Below are 20,046 nucleotides of genomic sequence, written 5' to 3' on the forward strand. Positions count from 1 at the left end.
GCAGATCACTTGCTGTCTAAAGCGACAGCGGTCACACAGGCAATTTTGCTGACAGTACTTTCTCTCTTCTCTCCTCTGTGTCTTTGTCTCTCTCTTTTTTTCTCCCTCTGTCTGTTCTGATAGGTGCCAATTATACAGCCTCTGTGTTGAAGCCTCCCCGCTCGCCATTGACCCTGTTAGCCAGCTTTAATGTCAACTCCCGGGCTTCAAAGTGGAGGGAATTACCCCACTTTTAGTCTCCAATGAGGAAAAAAGAAGAGCAACACAGCAAAATGCAGAGCTTGACTCTTTTTCAACCCAAGCACTCTTTTCAGGGTCTGACTGCTCTTGCTTTCTGGTGAAACACAGGGTCAGGACTGTGTGGATAAAACCCTGAGGGTTTTGACATTTCAGCTTTTCTGCTTTTTTTTTTTGTTCTTGTATTTTTTTTTTTTTTTTTTTTTTTTTAATTTTTGCTCCTCTTCTGACCTCAGTGCTTTTTGGAGGGGGGCCCAGATGATGGGGTGGTGTTGCTCAGACATATGCAGAGCCCTGGCTCTCCTGGCACTCCTGTTTCCCTTGCGGGAAAGGGGCTGCTGGGGGCTGAATCCCAGCTCTGGGGATCTGGAGAAGTCCCCACACTCTGATCCAGACCCCTGGGAGATCCTGCACAGGCACAAACGCAGCTGGGTATGGAACCAGTTCTTCGTATTGGAAGAGTACACAGGAAATGAACCACTCTATGTTGGCAAGGTAAGTGATCTGTGGCTGTTAATGGGTCAGCATTAGCATGTCTTAACAGAGCACAAGAGAGTGCATTTGCAGAAACAATAATTTCTGACTGAACCAATTCCTAGAGAAAAAAAAAAAAAAGACGTGATAAACTGATCCACACATCCCCACGTACCCCATTTTTGCAGATCTGGCACCAGGTTTAGTGCACCTGTACAGCAAATACACATATCAATAACCTCTTACCATAATGACCTGCAAAATCTGGGACACAGCAGTTTTACAGAGTTGTACATATTCCTAGTGCCCTATATAATGTTAAACAAATGAAAAGACAAAGCTCAGACAGTGTGGGAAGGCATTCAGTATTTTATTCCAGACAGGCTGAATTATGTGCTTGTACAAATGTGCAGTTTTAGTTTAGAGGCCGGTGTACGACGTGATACGGTAATTTGCATTCTAATCAGTCCGCAGAAAAGGTATTTATCACTCAAATGTGTCTTTGAACCGTAGGTGTTCTACCAAGGTACAATCAGATCGAGCAAACATATGAAAGTATGAAGTATGAAACCCTCCCAATAACATTTTAAAGCAAGACAGAAAAGTCATAGTTAATGTGAAGGTACACTGAGAAAGTGACTAATCATGCATTTATGAGATATGGTAACAGTGCTATTCTGTTATGGATTACATTTCCATGTACCTATACGTGTGTACAGCTACACTGTAGTGTGTTATAAACCATTAGCGTTAGGATGAGTGTTTATATGCTGCCTGTAAATGTTAAATGGGGGTTTAAAAGTGTTTCTAAAGTACACACTGTGCTGAAAAGCACATTTTAGAGTATAATTTAACTAGACAAGGCTACTTTATAGACAGCTGGGTAGTTTAACCTTCAGCAATGCTTCATATTTTATAAGCTGATCATATTTTTTGTATATAAAAAGTATTCTGACCACTTAATATATATAGGTTAAACGTATCAAAAATGATGGATTGCTATATTTTTGGATTGGACAGTACAGAAACCGAATAAATGCACTTGGGTTACATTTCACTACTGGAGGTAACTAGAAATTATAACTGTCAATTAAATGGTAAACTGAAATACAGTGGAGTATAAGTATAAAGTAGCCTAAAATGGTCATATTCCAGTAAAATACCTCAAAACTCTAATGTAAATCTACTTAAGAGCCACAACGTCTATCTTTTTTTTTTTTTTTTTTTTTTTTAATAGGAAAAACTAATGTTGAAGTTGCCAGTTGTAAAATTGTTGGTTTACATCACAGGGTTTGTGTGCACAAACGTTTCAGCACCACGGTGTAAATGGACAGCTCCTGCTTGGAAAATGGCTCTAGCGTGTGCAGTGCAGGCCAGATGGGTCTTGGATTGGTCTCTAGATCCCTGTTATCTTGGAGAATTTTCTGGTCTTATTATTAAATTAGTTTTCATCTTTCCGCTCATCTGCGGGATAATCATTCTCATCTGCATGTATTTGCCAGGTCTGCTCTCACAAGCCCATTTCCTTGCTGTCTCTGAACTGGATTATCGTCTCCAGCTGGAATTAGGATACATTTGACTGTCCTATTGTTCTCCTCTCTACTTTTGCCAGAGGGATGTTGGAGGAAAGCATCTAAATCAGAATGAGCGTATTTGTGACATTGCTGGAGTTCAGCTAAAGGTCATTTCTTGTCCGAGTGTCCGTGGTATCTTAAAATACCTTGGGACATCTCGTATATCTGACGAGTATTTTTTTTGCTTGTGAACATCTGTACCGTGTTCTCTGGATCTGATTCAGATGCTTTGTCCTTGTCCTGTGTTGCCCATTTGAAAGTTAAAGAAGAGGCCAGTACAGTAGATTTTCGAGTGCTTCTTTTCTTTTACACATGCTCGAGTCTGATTGCTTTTCTTGTTAGTAAATCCCACAGGACGTGAACAGACTGATTACTTATTCATAGATGTGTAGAGATCTGCTTATCCACGTGGAATATACACAAACTCCTTTGCTTGCCCCTTTCGAACAGGAAGTTTTTTTTTTTTTTTATATATATATAAATACATTGATTGATCTTTTATTTTGCTTGTTATTTATGACTTTATAGTGGCAGTATTAACTGTGTAGGGCAAACATAGCAGCAGGCATGTAAAAAGTCAGACTGGCTACATCTTTACATCTGACCTCATGCCCAAGCTCAGTCTAACCCTTTCAGAAGTATGAAAAATCAGATTCATTTACTCCCTGCGGGCAGAGCAGGCTGCCTGGGAGCTTGAGAAGCTGTCACATTATTTGTTCCCTTAGATCATAGTTGTCACATAGTGTGTGTTTGTTTGGTATCACAAGGGCATGCTGCTGCTGTAAAAAGTCTGGGCGGGACACCCTGACCTTGTGACTCAGTGTGAGTGACATGGAAGGTCCAGTCATGTCAACAAAATGACCTTACTAGAAATTAATTCTTTACATAGCTTCTGCAATAGAAAAAACGAAGTAAATAAATAATAAAAGCTGAAAAAAAAACCCAGATGCAGCCAGATCTAGTTTCTCATACTCAGCTCTAAAATTTTTAGCAGGTTATAGGCAAAAACACCAGAGTGACATGGCCAGTAATTTCTTTTGTCAGATGCATCCGGGAATCTAATATGACAAAACATGGCAAACAATAGGAATCTGTGTCCAAACAAAGCCACAGTCACTGCACAATTTGGTCATTTGTTTGGCTGAGGGCAAAGGGAAATATGATATAGTCAGTAGGAAATGGGAAGTCATCACTTTGGCCTGGCTGTTCCCTTTGCATCTGCAGTCTGCTTGGCTTTAATGCATTCTGTCAGATTCTGAATTTCACAACCAAATGTCTCATTATGCCTTGGCACTCTGCCTCGGGTAATTGTACTGGCCTGGAATCAGCTGCAGTCACATCAAGCCAGTGGAAACATACATTTAAGAACCTCAAACCACACAGCCCCTGCCGCAAATCGGTGGCGCACATATTTAAACAAGCGAAAACACTGGAGCGGCTCATCCACTTAACAAACACTTACTGGTAAACATGATGCGATTAATAATTTCTGCAGGGTCTTCATGTGACCAAATATTTGCAAGTGTTGAAACGTACCAATCTGTGGCTTCTGCTGAGTAAGCGATGTTAGCAGGTGTGCCTTTTTGTACCAAGCATAGGTGGCAAATCGATATTTAGATCTTGGCTTTGTTAAGGTGCCAGCTCTCCCCGCTTTAGACTTTGGGATAGTTTTTCTTCTATTCAGTGACTTTTGCTAAGCAACTGCTACATGCTATAAGGTTTTTTTTTTCATAGATCTGTTTACGTTCAAGTGACTGGAGAAATTCACAGCCTTTGAGGCAGAGTGCTGCTTCACATCACGGGAGGTACAAGCACACAGACACAGCCCTTATGCTGAATCCCACTTATTTATAATGATGTCTTCAAAATTGGCAGTCTGACTAACCATCCGAGTAATGGATGGACTTATTTCACCTTATAATTCAGGCTGCATTCAGGCGGTACTAGCCCGGGCTCTCCTGCTACACTCACAGTGGGATTTCTTCCAGTGCAAATAAAAGAGCCTCAATGAGGAGCAGGAAAATGGAAAACATCTCTTGATGGAAGAATCTCTTATAGCTTTCTGTCAAATCTTCAAGTGTGACTAAAAAAAAAAAAAAAAAAGGAAATCGCTTGTCTCAAACATTGGGGCATAGAAAACAAGAAATGTTTTTTTCCTCCTGTGCAACAAGTGATACGGTTTGATCATAGTTATTGCAACAACTGTCAGACATTTTTGTGAGCGTGCATCATGAGTCATTTCTGACCTGGTAGCAAGAACCTGGTGTTGTGCTTGACAGTAATTCAGTTTAATAATCAAAAATTATTCATCACGGGGATCAGGGATAGTCCCACAGATAATTACGGCCGAGCAAACATAACACGCTACTATGCAAGCTACTTCATTAGCATTCTATTAGACGTCCACTGTCAAATGGGTTAGAATCATAGAGCACAGGGCGTTGCTGTAAAGGTCAGTCTCAGTAGCATCTGCTCACATTCGCCAGTGCCGCAAACACGTCGGCACAGCTGGGGAGAGGTAAGAGCAGCATGTTGAGCTGGAGAGGAGGGTGATTTAAACTGATGGAGGGTGTGGGGGGACATCATATACACATGGTACCCAGGGACAGGATCTCACAGAGGGGAGAACTTATGAGGCATCCTAGGGGCCTCTGGGATGGTGGGAAAGCCTTTATCTGAGCCAGGGAATCAGAGAAGATGAAAACAGCAGCGTAGAGTAGAGGGTAGTTATCAGCAGGGTAGGGGGAAGAACAGAAGAGGAACATTGTTTACACTTGGACTCTCTCTCTCTCATACAGGGCCAGGGCTGGAGTCGACATCTGCAGGGCAATTTTTAGATGAAGTCCAGTAAAGTTCAAGCTTAAGTCGAGAAGGAGGTCAAGACAAAGTCAAGCGTAAACTGAGACAGATTCAAGACCAACACAGGCAATAAACTACATTTCTTCCAGATACTGTAAATGTGTAAGAGTTTCAGCAGAGAAGTAGGTCTGTTTATGTGTCTGCAGTCTACCCGCCATATCCGACTAATTACTGCAAAGGGATTTACTGGAGTAAATATCAAGCTAAGGGCACAAGTCAAACCTCTAATTCATTTCTACTGATGCCCATTCATCTGACAAATGTTTTGGTGCAATATTTGGTTGGTGCATTTGTGTTTGCAAATAAAGCAGTGTCCAATCATCCTGCTTTGTCCCGCAGCACACCATCAGACTACACTAAAGATTTTCAAATTTTGTGACAAGACAAGCTGATTCAGAGCTGAACAGGTTTTTGGAAATTAAATGAAAAGACAGGTTTGGTCAAAGAATTACTCTTTATCTTATGCCAGGTCACTATTGCTATAAGGAGTCAGTAGTTGTTAGATAAACAAACACAGGTGTTCTCCATTACAGTGGCTGAATAGACCTCCAGTCAGGTGGAAGTTTGGTGGAGCTAAGCTGGGAATTACATGACGATGCCAAACTATATGTACTAAGAATGATAAAGGTGTAATTTGTTTGTTTGTAGACGCCCACAAAGTCCTGTGGAAGGTCCAGCTAACCAACAATAGTGAAAACAATAAGAGGTTAGACTGTGGGTGTAAATTTGATCAATCTGTAAATGAAAATGTTGTCCTTCAGATACGGAGCATGAAATGAAGTACAGCCTGACATTTTAAACACAGTAGCCTTTGCAAGAGACAAAGCGATGCCAGACATCTTGAAAAAAATTAGTCTTGGTCTTTTACAGTGATTTACCTTTCGTGTGTTTGCACTTATTACAGAAGCTGTTTGTCTTTTTGCCAAATTTAAGTTATTACTTAAAGCATAGATTAACTCACTCTCCCTTTCTCTCACCCCTCGGCGAGGTTCTTCAAATTTATGTTGGTCTGATGATGGCTTGGTAAAATCAGAGGTACATCATTTAGACATTTGGATGTACTGTATAAGATAAACCTTCTTTCTTGTAGTGAGTAATATTCCAACGTAATTAAATATTAAGGGATATAGTGAGCAAAGAGAGTTGTGAGGTAGTTTTGAGATGTGTATTTTATTTTATGTTTTTCTGTTTCCTCTTTTATGTACCCTTTTTTGTCTGAATATTTGGTTGCCGAAGTTTCCTGAAGTGCTGATGTATTGAATTTTCGACATCCCCAACAGGTTTGATCTTGAATAATTCAGGAGAGGTCCACAGCCTGTGCTGAGAGAATAGGCATACTATGAATACGCACAAAAAGTCACGTTGTTAGATCTCTCTATTTTTCCTCTACAAAGTGGATAACAGGTGAGACTATTGTGTTTGGTATAACGGTGGATTCGAGCATTCTTCTCCACTTCAGTGAGTAATGGAAGCATGGCAGGGCTCAACTGCATACAGGCAGTTCATGCATTACAAAGAAGTTGGTTTAATGTGTGCCACTTGTTCCTCCTAGGAGGTTTTGCGGCTTAGAGACGAGGTGAGAAGACCGTTTAACTTTGCTGAAATATAGAAACATATTTAGTCAGTTGGAAAGAGGAAGGAAGACATGATATGAGAGGCACACGAGAGAGACGTTGGTCAGGCGTCTGTGTGCAGAGGCTACTTCTCCTCAAAACGTAATGAGGCATTATGGAGCAGCGCTCGTTTTTCACAGACTGACTAATTACATTTCACATGGATATCTGAATGAAATTAAAGCAGTTTGATCTCAGTGTATCTGAAATGGGCTTTCATACAGTCCGATATACCAGCAGACAAGAGATTGAGGCATTCCAAATGTTTCCTTAAGATTACCGAGATATTGAGTTTCCCCATCTCTGTTATTTCTCCTTTACTCCAGATACCTTCAGAGAGCTGCTCATTGTGTCGAGTGTTTTGAGATTGATTCATTATGTATTACCCTCTGCTGCTTATGGGACCCCAGTTTCAAAGTCTATCAAAACGCCATTGACTTTGACTCTTAACAAACACCAAAGCACCATAGTAATCTGATTATTCCCCACTTTCAGCAGTAGTCTAATTTCAGAAACATCCATCTGAGTGAGAAACCAGGTTTCCTTTTTCAGGTTACAGGAGGAAGAATAATCTGGTTAACCGGCTAAATTTGTGAAAGTGAAACCTGATTGCTTAGCCATGTACAGTATAACCATATCCTGCTTCCTTGGCATTGTTGCATTTAACGTCATTTTGCACTGAAGTTACACAGTACGCCAATGGTTGTAGTTCAGGGATACTTGTACTCAAGGAGGCACTTATGCAGTAATCAGGGGCTACCATTAGTAGCTCCAGGATCATTATGTCTTTTGTTAAAAAAAAAGAAAAAGAAAAAACCCTCAGTACTCAGTAGAGCACATATTAAGGCCAATCCTACAATGTCTGTCTATCTCTTATAATAGAAAATTAAAAGGAAAAAGGAAATAGTCTGATAACATAAATGATTTATTTGTAATAAAACAGTGAGTACAACTCTGTGTGGGATATGGATTCAGCATTTTCTTCCACCAGATCTGGGTTTTGTTTTTTTGTTTTTTTAATCAGGATCTGCCCCAACTTGTACAAATTTATAAATCTCAACACCACAAATATGTCTTATTTTTCACATCAGGACCTAAACACTATTTCCTGAGGAACTGAAGAAAACTGTTCATTACTTCTTGCATGATTCTAATGTTAATAATGGTCGGTGTAGATGACGGGGTACTTGCACTCTCTTTATTTGCAGCTGTGCACTGAGGGTTGTTCTGACGTCAGAGCATTTTTAGGTAAGGATAGAGGGGAATACATAAACAAGTTATCTGACTTTCTCACCTTAACCTGATTACACTCAGTAATCTGGTTTTATGAGTGTGTGCGTGTGTCCATGTAAATGTGTCCAAATTGGAGCTCTGCTAAAGTAACCTGAAGCCTTCTACCTCCTCTCCCCCACCATCCTCTCTATCCACACACACACTCACACACACGCACACACACACACACATACACTTTTTATCCTACCCAGCCCCCCACGCTCTCCTCCTTTACCATCCAATGGATGAAGGGACCCTAATATGCTAAAACCGGGGATGCATTGGCCACCTCTCACTGTAATTAAATTCAGTCATAATGAATCATAGCCCCTAATCCTAAAACAGGCTATATTTCCACAGGGAGGAGAAATGACCTACATGTACTGGAAAAGCTCTTTGTATAGCCTTTCTGCTATATGCTTTCTTACTCGGCATCCACTCTGAAAGTATGACAAACACGCACAAAACTCACTTTGAGCTGTGATGAAAGTAAATGACTGGTGCGATGCGCTTATTTCCATATAAGTGCTGTTCATTTACGTGAATACATCACACATGGTGTAGTTAACAAAATCAGGTAGCAGCTTCAAAAGATTCACAGCAAGTCATGTCACAGTTTGTGAGTATTTCTTAATAATGTGGTCAAGTCTTGTTTTTTTTGTTGGTTTTTTTTACTTTTTGTTTTCAGTTAATGTTTTGTGACTTGAATAGCAATGTGATGCGCAACGGCTCATTGCTCTGTAGAGAAGAATCTGTGCATAGTAACACGAGGCAATTAGGGTATTATATGAGCCAGTCATCAGACTAATGTTGGTGATTCACAATGGTGCCTCTGTACCTTTGCTCTTGGAGGTGTATTTTATCATTTGCAGACCATGTTGGTAGCAGCCCAAGATACTGTCACTGGTTCATTGTGTAAAAAATATACTTGGCAGCAGGAGAACACACAGATAATGTGTACTTTGTTTTTGCTGTTTTGAATGGCCACAGATAGAGAAGAAATGGTGCCCCGGGTTGCAATGTGGGGAAGTTGGTTAATTACGATTTCTATCTTTGTTTTTCGTGTGTATAAATTATTGCGTTGAATTCATTCCAGTCTTTTTTGTACTTAATTGCACATAGTCACTAATTGCATCATAGAATATAAAATTTCTGCTTTTAATTCAAGCTCGTATTCTTCCTTACTAATGGGCCTGTCAGTCACGTGATGCTGGAAAACAGGTTTTCATCTGGGCAGATTGGATGGTGTTTTTTTTTTTTTTTTTAAATAACATATTCTCTCCTGTACTGTGTGTCTAAGACTCCATTTATACCTGGTGTTAACATGTATATCTGTATCTGGATACATTATCTGGAGAATGACAATCAATCAGTGGGTCTCTGCGTTTAAATCTGGTATGAATTGGCATACTTGCTCTCCATTCTGCCCCATAGTTATTGCGATCTTAATAAACAAAGTAGTTATGTGGGCCTGGTGAGCTGCCATCAAACAGGCTGTGTCCCAGATCAAGAGAAGCAATAAATCCCTTTTTTACGAGGGAGGACTCGCTATCTACTCCCACACTTTTTGCTTGCTTACAGTCTTACTTAAGCTGATTGGAAGAGGCAGAGTTAGGTGGCACTTCAACTTCTTGCGATTGCTGTGACAAAAGAAGTTTTCAAATTCTTGCCACTGAAAATGTAGAATCTTGTGTGTGAACATTACATCCCATTATGTAGCATTTTGGCAACTGATAAGCCTTTCAACACCTTAATCTGTGACTCCAAGTGGACTTTATGGATCTGTATATATTTCATTGTCTCAGAGAATACATCCTCTGGGAACCATGACAGGGTTTGTGCCATATGATCATGATCTAACTAGCTAGAGTCATGCTGCTAGTATGGTTAAAAAGTATTCATCTATTAACTAAATGACACTGGATTATCAAAATCTAGCCAGGGAAGCTGGGCTGAGCTTATCGGCCAAATGTTCTAGTAAATAATCAGAATGCAAGAAGTGACCTTTGCTGCTCTCCCTCCTCATCTGAGGTACAGGCGTGGCTGTAAAAGTATAATTATTCGATTCAGAACTTGGATGGTCCAGTGAACAAAACTAACCCTCCTCATTACTGACTCCACATGACTGATTTTGGAAATTTGATCCAGTTAGGATCAGACTTCAGGAGCCCAAGGCTAATTCATAAAAACATGACCGCAGTAACAGTATTGAAAAGAGCTGGTGGCTAAATCAATTTCTGTTTCTTTTCATTCTCTTACTGCAAAGCATTCATTCAATTTCAGGGACAACAAAGATTCGTGGATCTTGGCTGGTCATAATAATACTACTGCTTTCTCGTACTGGACTGTATAATTTTTTGGTTTGTTTTTTCATGGTCATTATAAACCAAGGACATTTTCTTATTAACCATGTCATTTGAATTTTCATTTATACGGCATGCTCATAACTAACAACAAAACATGTTATGATCCCTCTTCTACTTTTTCCCTTTCTTTTCCTTTTCTTTTTTCTTTTCTTCTCATTTTTCTTACACTGTAACTTTCTGCAGAGATATATTCAACTTTACTACCTCAAAAGGACCATAGCCTTAAGCTGGCAATCGGTCATGTCTTACAGTATGTACAATGTAAACTAAAGGTGCAGGACAAATTATTTTCCCTCCATTCAGACCAAATCTCATTCCATTTCAGTCCATTTTTTTTCCCTGCCAGAAGATATCACTTTGACACAGCTGAAATTCAGTTAAATTTAGTGGCTCCAGAGAAGTTTGAAGGATTTCTGTGAAGATATCCTGTTCTTGGAACCCAGCCCATTCATTTTCTATGGAGGAGATGAGTTCATAGTCTGACAGTGTTAAATTATGCCGAAGGGCTAAGGCTATGCAAAGACTATGAGATGATTCAGAGATGGATTGGGGTATGATCTAAGGTTGTTATTGAATTTGGCTCCTGATATCCCTCAGAATGAAGAATGGAGTCAGGAGAGTGATTTGCTCTTTTTCTTTGTGCGAGACTAAATATATTCACTACTGCAGGGATTGTGTACACATCAAAAGTCTTCCTTCCCAAAGGCCCTCTCATGTTGGGGTTTAATAAGGTATTTTATTGTTTGAAGTAGTACTGCTTGTTTGAGTTGTTTATAATCCCTTTGGATCGTAGCACCACAGTTGGTAGTGTAAAAGAGATGGCATTATCCTCGTGTTTTCTTTTCTTTCTCGTCAGTACTGGGCTTCGGTTACATTTTGTAATCCAGGTGGGCTTTTTCATTCTTTCCCCAAAGAACTAAAGGAAGGTTTGAGTCACAGGGCTCAGGAATCTTATTATATACTTCAGTGCCAGTGGTGGGCGACGGACATGTTTGTTGGTTATGGAATGAAGGTGCTGCACAGGAAATGGATAGTAAATGGAAAGCTGGGACAAGGTAATGTTTTCTGTAACAGGAATATACATGTAGTCAAGGTTGTAGTCCAGTTAATCAAGTGAAGAAGCTCACGGCACACAACTGCAGTCCTTGAGTGTCTCATGGTAGAGTGTGGATTTAATCAGTGGCCAGTTTTTGCAGTCCCTCAAAAAATTGCAACCCTGTGGTCTCAAGAAACATCTATCTTGTGACCCCTCAGATTAGGTGGACATAGGTTTACATAGTTTTTTTTTTTTGTAATTTTTTAACTTAATTGCAATTGCAAAAACTTTTAGTTTAGTTTAGTTGTTTCTGCAGTTTTTTGGAAAAAGCTGTTGCAGATTCAGTCATTTTGGGGACACAATAATGATTTTTAAAAAAAAGAGAGATTTTGGAATGACCAATATTTATTTTGTCTAAGTCAGTTTGAAGCTAAAATACCAACTTGTACAACCATTTGAGCATCTCAGTTGTGAAGGTTTCCTGCTTTTCTTTGCTTTTTGTCATAATATTTTTATGTTTATTTGGTTTTATTCAGACAGAGCTTGCAATTTGATGGAATCACCTTGAGTTTTAAAACTATTTTAAAACTATTTTCTGGATCAAAATAGACGAAACACTCATCAGATTGGTCGACAGTAAAATAACAGTTAGTAGCAGCCCTTTTGCTTTTTCACCACCACACAGATGAGCTGGCCTTATATAGTTTGGCAGAGATTATTTGATTTGGTATTTGGTAATTAAGGGGTGAAATGTGAGTCTAAAGTTACTAGGAACTAGCAAATGCAAAAAATATTATTTCGCATTGCTTTGTGCTGGGTGAGACCACCGAGAGGTTAATTTTTTTTACATAAAAAAAGATTATTTCCTTTTAGCGAGACTGTGTCTGAGTCACCCTGTTTCAGATAAGTGATAAGATTTAGGTACACGTTGCCAAGTCGTGCAGTTCTGGTGTGAATTATAGTCACGAACAACAAGAAGTCATGACATCCCCGATTTGCCCAAACTTTCGCTGACTCTTCATCTCTTGGCCTCGGGGTCTTTTCAGCAGACGGTGGCATATACAGCAGAGATGTCAAGCTCACCTTGGTGCTGTCTGGGGTACTTAGGGCAATGGCAGAGCGACAGGAACAACACATCGGTTTTCCACAAGCGGCAGATGAAATCAAAGTTGACGTGTTCTTGACAGTGAGATTCCCAAGTGTCATGTGAGCAACAGATGGAGCACAGTAGTCCATAATACCATATTTACACACAAAGGAAACCCATCTACTGCATGAATGTCCCGGGTGTCTGCTCAGCTCAGTGTTTCCTTCAAGTGTAGTGGCAAAGGTTTTAGGTTTAAGCTGCACAGTGAATCAGTGAATTGGAGACTGTACTAATGCCATGTGTGTACCTTATGACATGAACGGCAGAGGTGAGAAAGATTCCCACGTTAGCGATATGTGAGCTTTCACATCATCAAGATGTTTGTATGATTACAGTTGGTTATGTAAGGATTAAAACATTGGACTGGCCATATTAATTAATTTATGTGGTGAGCCAACCAACCAACATTATGTTGCATTGTGTTGTTGCTCTAGCGTCACTGCTAGCATGGCTAGAAACACACAAAAACACAGATATGCGCAAACACTTCAATATATTTTTTCATCCTCCTCAAGCACTTCTAATTGACAACTTCCTGAAAGTCCCAGTGCAATCCCAAGCCCTAAGTAGGACCCCCATTTCTGTCTGAATTTACTGCACTGCTGATTTGCACATGTCTAAACAAATACAGATATAAGTGTTTGGAAGTTGAGCCCTCTGAGAGCGCCTGTTTCTCAGCTGATGTGACTGATATATTGCTTTATTAACACACCGGCGTCTGGCTTATTGGCCCAGAAGATGGAGAAACTTCACGGGCTCATCAGAAAACCTCTTCACGCTTTAGCTATGACTTTTACTAAAGGCCACTTTCAATAAATGTCAGGCTCCAAACATTGGTAAACAGTTTTAGCTCTGATCAAATTTCAGAGGGGTGGTATACATGGTGAGGTTGCCATGTCTGTAGGATTACAAGGGTTCCACTTCGAAAATGGCACATTAAACAAATGGAGCATTTCCCACTGGTGACGGCAGTATTTATTCCCACCACTGAGGAGGCCTGCCCTTTCACTTCATGCCCCGCTCATCCAAACGGTGGACCCCTCCCCACCATGTCCCATCACTGATGAGGAGTTGTTTCACTCTGGTGACAAAGAGCACAGCGCAGCACACTCATAACTTGTGAAGTCTTTCTGTGGCTCAAACTTTGTGGCACGACTTGCCAACTCAATTTTCCACAGAATTTAAAATGAAAAGATTGCATCAGTTATGAGTTATGAGTGAGCAACGGGGTGTTTTTTTTTCTTCAGTACTACAAACAGAAGCTCTTACAACACTCACAAAAAGAAAGAAATGCAAAGAAGTATGAATGGTTCCCTGGCAAGCAAAGAGAGGAAAATTATATCTAAATTTGTCTGATCTGACATTATTGTTGTGGCCTATCACGCACTTAATGTTTGGTATTAGTGCAAAAGTAGAATGTGATATTTTATGTGTATGTCGTTATTATACTACTAGCAGTGATAGGTGGTTGTAGAGAATATAATAATAGAATAATAAATAATAAACATTGATTGCAATCAAGTGTGTGGAGACCCAGTGAGTTCAATATTAAATAAATAAATAAGATTATGAATTCTGGTGTCTACAGCCAGACAACATCTTTTTCTTACTTTCAATCCAAAGACCACGAGATGTGCAGTGTAAGAGTTTGTCATCTTTTTATGTATCATTACTTTTCCACACTTTTATTCATTTGTTAGCGTTTGGACTTTTTTAAATTAGAAAGTAGACAGTTGAGAGGTGACAAAAAATGACAGGAGAATAAAATGGGAGATGACATGCAACAAAGGTCCCAGGCCAGACAACGACAACATGGCCAGTGTTCCAACCCCAGAGGCCATATAGGTGTGAACGGCCCAAAGAAAGTTTTGTCTGTTAAGAGTCAGAAATGGTTAAGTAATATCAGTCCCCAGTTCTAGAAATGGTCTGATTTATTGGTAATAATTAGGTGGTTATCATTCTCCTGATCCACATCTCCAATATTTGTATTGTTCATTGTCCTTGTCGGTCATCTTCATCCACATATTGTGGGTGACTGGTGCCTGAGAAGAGATTATTGATGTCACTGTCATCAGGCGGCCACCTCAGAGTGCTCCCAGCGGTGAGTACTCTTCACTGAACAGGTTTTTAATCAAAATAATGTGTGTCAGACACCATCAAAACCTGTTTGCTGTGGAGAGCCTGAGTGCATGGGAAAGAGAAGAGTAAACAAACATGGGCAATTATGCTTCCCACAAGCATTCATATTCACAAAAAAATGTATGAATGACATGAGGTTAGTAGAGTAATTTAAATGATGTTGAGGGAACTGTATGTGATCGTTTTATTGTTAGAATTTATTTTTTCTTGTGAATAAAAAAAAAAGTAGTCCAAGTATGTTTGTACACACATGAAAAAAACAGAAATCACTAAAGTCATTAGGATTCATCCTCTGGGCTTCATGAATGTCTGTATTTTATCCAAATGTTGTGGCATTTCCTCCAATAGCTGTTGAAATGTTTTACTAAAAATCAAAAACCTTCAACCTCATGGTGGTGCTAGAGGAAAAATCACCAATGAGTCGTGATGAAGAGTCGTCCTCTGGGGACAATGCATGTCTGTGCAGAATTTCATGCTAATTAATTGAACGATTGTTGAGATATTTCAGTCTGGACAGAGGACATTGTCCTGTGACCAACACTGCCATTCCCACAGCCATCTGCTGGCATGACTAAAAATCTACTGGATGAATCTGTCGTCCCTGCACAGATGCGTTCTGTGATTACCAACTACCTGAAGCGTTGTCCCGAAATCCCTTCCCACACAGTTGCACACCACTTCACAGTTTAATTAACGTGAATCCGATGGCTCTCAAGAGTGCCACGCGACCTCACGTGTGATCTCAACGACCCCAAACCACCTGCAGGGGTTTAAATGTCTAGGAACTCCCCATGATTATCAGTCAATAGAACTGATGACGCCTTTCAAATGACTTGGGAGACTAACAGCAAATACAGATGCACAAAAAATATATGTATAACAAGGCCAGTGCAGTTGTACAAAAAGTAGATCTACAGATTTAGTTTCCAAAAAGCAGTTTTAAGGGGTTTTTAACAAACTGCCAGGGCCTTTTTCATTTGACAGCCAATGGGGAGCGGCTGCAAGACAGATGGAAAGCAGCCACTTTGGAAGGGACTGTCATCTTTGTTGGCAGAGTGGAACGCTTTCTAAAGTTGTCGAACATTTTAACTTTTTAGAAGAGACCACACAAAGTGGACTGTGAGCTGCTGTTGTGAGCGGAGGAAGAAGAGTTATGGTTTTCACCTGACACAGTTGTCACATTACAGTAAGATCAAGGATGGAAAAACAAGGCAGAGAAGTGTGTAGCTGTTGCTTTGGCGCTGAGACGTTCTGCTGTGGTGATTCTTTGACTGCTGAACACCTTTTGTTAGTCACTTTTTCATACTTTTTGCACAACATATGATTGATAAAGAAAATGTTTTCTATAGAGAGCCAGACCAAAATGAGGCTAACCTTACTCCAGGGCACATGTAGTGTTTATTACGTTTTTAACGTCTGTGTTCTTTCTGCTTTTCTAGCTAGAATTGGATCTGACTCTGTAAAACCTTCAGTTCCTTTAGATAACAGAAATTTTTCTATAGAAAAAAATGAGACATTTGCAGCATTTTCAGGAAAGAATCAGTGCAAAGTGAGTCACTGCAGAGGGGAGAAGAGTGAGCTGGGTCTATAGAAAGCCCTCAGTATGTGGTTAGGATATAATGTAGGCTGACACAACAGACATGTACATAAATAAAGAAATGCTCAAAATGCTATTTGGAAAAAATCAAGATGTGTATCTTGATTAGATCACTAACTCCACAAGGCTGCCATCTTTGTCTACATTCATGTTTGACATAGATTTTTCTTTTAGATTCTTCCTTTGTGTGCACTTGTCTACCAGACAACTTGTGTAAAAGTGAACATTTTTTTCACTCCATATAGCCACCATATGAATACTGGAGTTTTTCCTCTGTTATTCCTGATCTATGAAATGTTTGAGACTTGGCCAGTCTCAAAGGACTGGAATTAACTGGTGAATAAAAACAGCATTTCTGTTAGAGAAACTGAAAACAGCAGAGTGGTTAGTGTGACGTGATGTTTTTGCATTGACAGAAACAGAGTTGTGGAAATGTACGTAATACAGAATTTATCAAGGCAACAGGACATTTTGTGTTTGCATTAAGTAGGATGCAGGGGGAAAAAATGGAAATAAAAGCCTGTCTGTGATATAGAGACCTGGTTCTTTCTGCCTTTGTGGTAAATAAGGACACATACACACAAAGCCAGTGTACATACATTTGCATTTTAATACTTTTTTCTTCTTTGGAATTCTGATCCTTTTTGTTTCTTTTTCTAATTCTTATTTTCACTCCAATTATTTCCAATTTATCAGTTTCCAATTACTTTTTATTGCACTCTAGCCTTTTAGTACAGCCTGAAGAGTATGCTACTCTGCATTTCAATGCACACAGTCTATGAGCATTTGACAAATAAAAACCACTGAAACTTGTGTCTTGAATCTTCCACAATAGCTAGACGTTGGCCCAATTTTGTCTAATTCTAACTCGACTGAAACACGTGCCCAGAAGAGCACCAGTGAAATGTGTTATTCAAACACGTTTGAAGGCAGATGAGTGGACCAAAGTGCTGAGCAAATATTATAGATTAATTCTCAGCTTTACATTTGAAGTAGGCAATCATGATGTTGAAATTCTTGTGTCAAATTGTCATAAATTAATAAAAAAAAATATTCATAATTAAAGACCTAGGAGCATAGTGGGAATGTTATGGACACACAGTGTTGCAGTGAATTCAGTGGGTAACTCTGCATGGGCAGAGTTGGAGCCTGAATCTCGGAGCTTTGAATCAGAGGTTCAGAACAGTATGTCAGGTGATATTTATAGTCCACTGTAGTCTCTTGTGCTGAACTGTATTTTCTGCACTTGTCCCGAGCAGTAGAAATTAGGTCTTTTTGTCACTTTACCTTGTTTGACTGTGGTTTTGTCGTTGTGCAGTATGTGTGCATGTAGCAATGTCACCCAGTCAAATTTCTCTAGTAGTACGACAATGCCAAAGATTTTTGGCCTCATCAGGATTTTTACAGATTTTTTTTTTCGTTTGTCCAGTTTTTTGTCTTTGTCGTGTTTCACTTTGCTTAAACCTGCAGACGAGAAACAGCAACTGTTATACGTGCTGCATGCAGTGATGATTTTTTTTGTATTGACACCACCTGATATGGAAATACACTTTCCTTCTCACCGTCCATCCATCAATAGACTCTCAGTCCCAGCCTGTACTCACATGCACATAAAAAACAAAACAAAAAAAAAAAACAGCCCTCACAACGATAGCATCTAAGGATCCTTTTTTTGTGACAAAAGAGCTTTGATTCCCTCCCCCATAGTACTTTGAAAGGGATGCCTGTTCCTGTCTTCCGTTTATGTTCATCGCTGTGATGAAGGCCGCCGAATGCCCCACACGCACACACACACACACACACACAAAAAAAAAAAAAAAAAAAAAAATAAAGTGAAAGCTTGCCCTGATTGCTAGCTTGATTACTTTCATTGATGTGGATGACAAATCGGCATGGTGGCAAGGCTGGCAAACCAGAAAAGGCAGCGGGGCACCAGACTGAAAGGCCTGGGAAGCACTCCTGCAAGTCTTTAATTAACATGTGTGTGTTGAGGGCAGCTGCAAACATGGTCTTACTGTGCTGAAGTAAATGAGGAACATTTTAGTCACGTTTAAAATGAATTTAAAAGTTCTTGTCGCGCAGTAGATCAGCACCTTTGATGTGAAGGATACTTCATTTCTTGCTGTAAAATGTGTGTTTGTGTGTATGCAGCATGTATAGTAGTATTTTGTTAGTTGCACTGGTTCTACACTGTTTGTAGGCTTCATGTTGTCATAGATGCAGCTGCTCAGTACTTCTGTTCAGCATCAGAAACTGAATTCTGATCGCACAAATGATACTTTTAATGCCCTTTTGCATCTGCTGTCTTTCACTGTATCAAACGATCATTAATCATTAATCAAAATACTGTCAATTATTCCTTCTAAAACCACGTCTCTGGTTTTAGAAGGAGAGCAGCCTGTTTTTTGGCTCTGTTACTCTTACCAGTACAACACACAGGCTGCTCCATTGTTTCCTGTCAGATCTGATTGTTTCTGAAGCAGAGCCTCTTATGCACTGCAGGCTATGAGTGCATTATGTTTCAGGGTTATATTAAGCACACACCAATGCACGAGTGCATGTAACTGATACCCACATTCATGTCAGCTTTTGATTTAATGTGAAAACACAGACAGAAACATGAATGACTGATTGAATACATTCTCGTATTGAAACTTGAATGTGTATATTGAGCTTTTTTTTTTTTTTTTTGCATTAGCGCTCTTGACGAAAATTGTTTAGGCCTATTTCTGTGAAAACACAAATTCATTTTCCCCACATGGAAGAAGAGCCATTATCTCTTTGGTGTTATTATTCAGCCAGCATGAGCTGCCGTTGTCTGATGGAGACAAAGTGCATAGATGACAGTCAGAATCCTAAAAAGAATCATTTTTGACTTTGATTGAAAGCCGATTCTCTTATGTGAACAGTCGCCACGTCAGAGAGAAAGCAGTGAGCTCTGCTGAAAGCTGCCTCTCTGCATTTTCATATTTATCCCAAAAAAAGATCTGTCCACACTTGCTTTGTACCTGCTGTCAAGCTATCACACACATCTTTTTGTGCAAATTTAGGTCTATTAAACTTCCTTTGTGACTCCTTTTTAATCAGCTTGTTTTGGTTAGAAAACAGAATTCCTCTTTATTCAGTTTTGTTCGGTAAAAAATGTGTTGCTCTTTCGTTGGAAAACAAAAATCTTTTCCTATTTAAAGGGATCATCAGTGTATGTGCCTCATCTTAATTAGTGAACTTTATATGGCACTAATCCAAACTAATGCCATGATCACGTCATGTCAGATGTATGTGCGTGTGCTTGTACGTATGTATATGTGTGCATATTTAATGTCTGATTGGACTGGATATGACAATGAAAATCTTTCAAAGCATAGCGCCAAACACCTGCACAATCAAACCGTTAATATTAAACGCAAACAAACACAGAACATAAAGAGAATAAAAGATGAGGGCGGACTTAAAGAGCTAATATAGCAAAGTAACTAAATGTCAAGAATAAGAAAAAACCTATGTGTACAGCTCCCATACGTCTGCACATCACTGCGTGATAGCTAACAGTTTCTCCACGGTGATTGCTAATTCCCCACCTCCCAGCTTGAAATGAAAGAGGAGAGTCTGAGCCACTGAGCCTCTCTCAGTGCACAGTACCATGGCTACTCACCAGAACATGGCCGAGTGAATAGATGAAAAGCCAAGCATGTCGGGAGCTGATGTCAGTGACAGCTGCACTGAAGCTCTTTT

At 39.7% G+C, this 20,046-nt stretch overlaps 1 protein-coding gene across 1 annotated transcript in view; it reads left to right on the plus strand.

Annotated features, from left to right (window-relative positions):
- Positions 1-495: 495 nt before the first annotated feature.
- The window catches only part of LOC121200274 (cadherin-7-like), a 71,884-nt gene continuing 52,333 nt past the window's right edge, over positions 496-20,046 (plus strand). The window contains exon 1 of the mRNA XM_041065458.1: positions 496-732. Coding sequence (XP_040921392.1) covers positions 496-732 — 237 coding nt within the window. The remainder of the gene's footprint in view (positions 733-20,046) is intronic.

This window comes from Toxotes jaculatrix, chromosome 20 (assembly GCF_017976425.1).
Source record: "Toxotes jaculatrix isolate fToxJac2 chromosome 20, fToxJac2.pri, whole genome shotgun sequence".
Classification (NCBI taxonomy): domain Eukaryota; kingdom Metazoa; phylum Chordata; class Actinopteri; family Toxotidae; genus Toxotes; species Toxotes jaculatrix.